The sequence below is a fragment of the Pteropus vampyrus genome, unplaced genomic scaffold, assembly GCF_000151845.1.
Source record: "Pteropus vampyrus isolate Shadow unplaced genomic scaffold, Pvam_2.0 Scaffold29, whole genome shotgun sequence".
NCBI classification, from domain to species: domain Eukaryota; kingdom Metazoa; phylum Chordata; class Mammalia; order Chiroptera; family Pteropodidae; genus Pteropus; species Pteropus vampyrus.
In genome coordinates, this window is record NW_011888810.1 from 2,413,334 (window position 1) to 2,419,139 (window position 5,806).

Below are 5,806 nucleotides of genomic sequence, written 5' to 3' on the forward strand. Positions count from 1 at the left end.
ATAAAGCCTTTGGAAAATTGTACACTTTTGAGAGAATGAAAGTGAACAAAACAGATAAGATCTTTGATTAATAGGAAAATATGTGTGTCCCCTGGAAAGGTCTTGGGAACTCCTGGATGTCCCTGGACTACACTTTGAGAACCATTGCTTTATAGCAGTCACTTCATTATTTGTCTCTTCCATCAGACTATGTACTTTGATTGTAGAGCTCAGGGCCACCTTGCTCACTGCTGTATCCTATTGCATGGGACATTGTCTTCCAGACATCAGTTGATTGATTCACTTATTCAATCAGTCGCTTAGCTGGTTTGGTTCTGTAGAAATGGGCATCAGGCCCTAGAGGTTTCTGCTATGTGTATGCACGAGAATTGCAGTCCATGGGCATTTCTTTTACCAATTCCACTGGGGCATTTGGGGTTTTTCACATAATGTTACGTGAGTATAATTTATATTTGGGCTCAATGTTGTGGTGGAAGCAAAAATATAAATTAGTTTGTCTTGGATTTTTAAAAATAAGATGTATGTATATGAGATGATATCAATAAATATAAACTAACCACATTGTTTGTTTGTTGTCAGGGGAGTAGTTTAGAGAAAATACACAGGAACTAGTCTGAATGAAAAGGTCATTAGATAACCAGTAAGAGATCTTTGTCTTAACTGCTTGCTGGAAAACTGACCATTTCTCCATTATGAACCAGGAAAGAACATTTAAAGTGGTGATGAATCAGGAAAAAAAGAAATAGCATGAGGCATAGCTTGTCCAATTTCCATGAAAGCTTTAATTAGAAAAGGAAAAGATACTTATTATTGTAGCTACAAGTTCAGCATTTATGGCGTGATCGTTATAGATCACTGTGCTCTCCAACCCTCCATAAAAATTGTGACGTGCAAACACACTAGTTATGGCCCTACTGAAATTCAGGTTCTTGACTTCAGTCTTCATCTTAATCTGCTTCAGAGCAGTCATATTTTTTGCCATGATAATAGTCATAGGACTTGATACCATAGGAGTTTTTCGTTTTTGCTTTTCAAACAAAGCAGACTGAACTTCAGACATAGATTTTCTGGTATTGTGATTTAGTGGCTTATTTATATGGCCCATATAGGCCACCTAATAGTGTTATGTGTTTCTGATGACATTTTGAATGGGGGGAATGAGAAAATAGCTTTGGCACCAAGCATTTATTAAGTACCTCTTCTACAGGACAGTGTTTGCTAGTGGAGGAGGTTACTTGTGTTAATATGGCCATACTGCACTTTGACATCACTCCCTGTAATAGAGGATGGATTGCGCTGTGATTTTTAACATGCTCTTAAAGAAAGATGTTAGGAAATAAAATTGTTTACACTGTCATTGTGAGATTTTGGAAGGTTAATAGGCTTCCTGTTTATCAAGGAATAGCCTTTTTTTTTTTTTTTTATTTCTACCTATAGAGCATTTACCCCTCTTCTGTAGGAAAGCCAGGATAAGCCCGTTTATATATTTTATACTTGTGATTTAACTCTTTGCTTTTTAACAGGGTGACACATTAAACCCATTTCTGTAAGAATAAGTATACAAATTTCATGTGCCAGAAACCTTAGCATGTTATGGGATGAAATATATTACTCCTTTTCTTCCTCGTAGCACAGCATTCTGAAATTTTTTGGTCATTGCAATGATCTTGATCGGAAGATGAGAAAATGCTTGAAGAATGAGGTAAGAAAAATGTTAAAGTATGGAAATGATTGAACAATAGAACAGAACATTTTGAACAATATTATATATTACTGCCATTATTACATTTTTTCCCAAATTTTAGTATAAAAGAGAAAAATTGACTTCATATGTATCTCTTCTTCCCCCTCGAACTAAGGAGAGAAATTAAAGCCTCTTCTGGGGACAATTTTAGAACATCACTGTACCTAAATGAAAAAAAATTCCTTATTATAATCACTGTAATCCCTCTGGATGAATTTTAAGGTTTGGGAAATGAATCTCTGTTCAGCAAAAAGATGTGTCTATCAGCTATGAGCTATAGTAGGTAACTAAAACTCTGGGCCTCAGTTTTCTTATATAACACAATGAGGCTACACTTAGGCTCTTTCCAGCTTTAAAATTTTGAATTTCTTTTTAATTATAGTATGTATAAGCCATAGGGATCTAGTTTGACTTATTTGGAAAGACTCATTTCCTGAACACAGTTTTAAGGTAAGACTTGGACTTGGGCAAATAGCCAAAGAACTCGATTCTTTGTCTTTTTACAGATACTGCTGACCAAACAGGGTGCATTTTAAATCTTTGAAAAGAAATTTAATTGTTTCTGTTTTGTACATCAGCTGTTTCATGTCTAGAACCTTTAAAAAAAATTTGTAACTAGTAAAAATTTGCCTTCCAATTTTCTTTCATTTTCTGTGTTTTTGAACTTTTTCCCCATTCACCTCATATTGAAAGGTATTAGATATATTTGAAGCTGTCCAGCATCTATCTTTCTTCACTTTTTACATTTCCCACTTCGAGTTGTTTTTTTTTTTCCTTCCTGGAATCCCTTTCCAAAGTATCTTTACTATCCGAAGAACTTTCTTGAGTTCTGAGTTAAGGGTAGTGATTTTCTTTGTATGCACAAATGTGTACATTTATAAGTGTTTTAAGTTGATTTTTGAAAAGATTTTTTTCCTTCATATGTGAAGGCTAGTTTAGATGGAAACTAAACCTAGGGCTATGTTACTTTTTAAATAAGATGTGGAAAAATAGAGCCGATACTATTCAGTATAGCTGTCTATTTCTCACATGCTTTCAGTTGTGTAAGATAGCTTTTTTCCTAAGTTTAGATTTCTCTTGCCTTACACTTCAATGATTTTGCCATGGATTTGGTGATTAGATCTTCATATGAAATTTTCTTTCCAGGTAGTCCAGATCTGTTAGTGACTATCTGATAGAATGTAGATATTCTTTTTTTTTTGTCTGAGTTTGTTTTCATGTAAATTTCATATTTTCTCCTTGAGTTAATTTCTGAATCCTCTGTGTGGTTTTTATGTTGCTTCAGTACCTGATGCACAGACATTTTTCTGTTCTTTTATCTTTCAGTCCTCTGAACCTGTGCTCATTTATTTCCTCTGCTTTTAATGCTGTCAAGTTTACCATTTGTTACTTCTGATGCTCCCTCCCTACCATTTCCTTGCTGTATCATTTGAGTATTTCATTCCTTGAAGCTTTTAACTAGAAAAAGGGTCCGACCAGTTCTTTTGAGCTTCTCTTTGTTGTTGTTGTTGCTGCTTTTGTTCATTTTATTGAAATAATTGCTGATACTACTTTTGTAGCGTCCTCTTTTGTCCCTCTTGTTTTGTTTGGTTTTTGGTTAATTGACCTTTTCATTCTGTGTTTAGTGGAGTTTTGTGAATAATATCATTTTCATCTTTTTTTTTTTTTCTTTTATTCAGGGGCCATGTTGATGCCCTTTGGAGATACCCTAACATAGAGTATTATCTTCTGAAGACATCCATAAGCTCTTCCTCCCAACTTGATTGCTGGTGGCAGTGTGATTAAAGATTTTTTCTCTGAGCAGGTACCTCTCCATGGTCTAGAATAGAGGCTTTTTCCCCCTAAACTTTTTAAAGCAATGAAATGCTTGCCCCTACCCCCCCCCCAATCTTAAGAGAAATATTAATGTATGACAGATAAAGGGAATAGTTTTGGCTAAAGGGACCTGGTGCTTCATCTGTAATTTGAAGTGGCTCTTCTATAAGGAAAGGAAAAAGAGTTTGAAAACTACCATTCCAGAATATATGTTAGAGCCCTTCAACCAACATTTTAGACTCAGAAAAATTCTTAAAGATTATCTTGCTCAGATCCTCATATTTGAGGTTACTGGCCCAGAAGATGAAGTAACTCACAGTCAGGTATCTCTACACCATTGTCTCAGGGGTTGAGGGTGCTGGGGATCTGGTCAAGTTCCTGGTTAGCACTCCATCACTAATCTGTTTCTGTGGCCTCTTTCCATATCTCTGTATCCTAGAAGATTTTGATGTCCAACTCTTCACATATACTCAGTTTTTTCAACTTGAGTTTACTTTTACTTTTTTCCTCCTCTGCCTAGGGACCCTTCATTCACCTTTAAAATATGTCCGTATTGGTATATATAAGCTTGTAAATATATATATAAAATATATATATATAAGAACACTTATATTCAAGTTTCTCTGCTTCAAACAAGTGCTTTTCCTAAGTGCCAGGCTCTGTATTTCTTGTTATTCATAACCCATTGACCAGATCAGAATACTAGGCTGAAAACCTCCAAGGGTTGAAAGCTGCATTTAGATTCAGCTGGTTACAGAAACATGAGATTTGGGGAGAATCAGGTTCAATGACTATTCATGATGAAAATACCTTGGAAAGTTCAGCTGACCATAAGTTTCCATATGAACCAATAGGGTAATATGGTTGCTAAGAGCCAGTTAACTCTTTGGATAATATTTCTAGAAATGTAATGTGTCTAGGTCCTAAGAACTAGTAGGCTTATTGTAGTCCACATCTGTCAGACTGCATCTGGTACACTGTATTTAATTCTGGTGATGTTTTTTATAAGGGGTATTGATATTAAAGTACTTTATAAAAGGTTCTTTATAGATATTAGGAGGCAGAAACCATGTTCTGTAAACAGTTGTAGAAGCCAGCAATGTTCAGCCTGAAAAAGTGGATTATCTATAATCAGCTATTTGGAAGGTTATAGCAGGCAAGAAGAAATAGAGGGCAGTATGAGACTACTGGGAAGCACTTATTGGTTCAACATAAAAAAACTTTGGAACAATTACTAGAACAATAATTAAATAGGCTACGTCTCAAGGTAGTGAGCTCCTCATAACTAGAAGTGTTCAAGCAGAGGTTAGATGATGTGATAGAGTGTGAGCTTCTGGAGAACAGGGACAGAACTCATCCATCTTAAATATTTACTAAATTCATTTTTGGGGAGGAATTAATTCAGTAGACTTAAAAACCTATTAGAATGTAGGTATTGTAACGTATTGAATGAAATCGATCCCTCAGGTCACTTTCCAATATCAGATTCAGTGAAATAAAAGACAAATAAGAATTTCGTCTGCAAAAACAATTTTATTTTGTAAATAAAAAAATATTTAACTTAACTGATATAAATGATGTTATAATCTGTTCTTTTCTCCCCCCCTTTTTTTTTTCCAGTACATAGAAAGGAGGACCAAGAGTAGGGAGCATGGCAATGCAATGCGGAAGAGGCTTTTTAATCCTCCAGAGGAATCTGAAAAATAAATTATATTTTCACTGGATGACTTGGCTGAGAGAAGACTTAAAGACTCTTGGTTGAATACTGAAGGAATCCTATCTCATTTGGTCTCCAGAATCCTTTGAATGGCAAGTGAGCCATGAGAAGTCATGCCATGGAGAAATATGGATGCCCTAGATTCAGAATATTTGCTGGGTTGAGACTTTAGTGCTTTGAGTCCTTTACCAACACTTCTAACGTGTTTCCTCCCTTTGCCTACATTACAACCAGTTAACCTTTGAGTAATTTACCTCCCTCAATAAAATAATAACTTTAATCATGTCTTCTCCATTCTCTTAGACTCTTCTGGAATTAGGGCAAAATAGTCCCTTTAGACTGTCCTTTTAGACAACTTGACAATTCTGGAACTTAAACATTGAAGATACAGCTAGGGCAAAAAGAGTTGGAGGCAATCCCAGCTGTATTAACGATATAAAAACAACTTTATTGTTTTAAAGAGCTAGTTTCTAAAATGTTAAGTGTTTTAACGTTGATGAAGTTACATCGGGTTAGAATTTAAGTCCTGG

General features: G+C 35.2%; 1 protein-coding gene across 1 annotated transcript in view; it reads left to right on the forward strand.

The window, feature by feature from the left end:
- CMC2 (C-X9-C motif containing 2) overlaps window positions 1-5,561 on the forward strand; it is a 14,710-nt gene extending 9,149 nt beyond the window's left edge. The window contains exons 3-4 of the mRNA XM_011356646.2: window positions 1,631-1,702; window positions 5,180-5,561. Coding sequence (XP_011354948.1) covers window positions 1,631-1,702; window positions 5,180-5,266 — 159 coding nt within the window. The 3' untranslated portion in view covers window positions 5,267-5,561. The remainder of the gene's footprint in view (window positions 1-1,630; window positions 1,703-5,179) is intronic.
- Window positions 5,562-5,806: the final 245 nt, after the last annotated feature.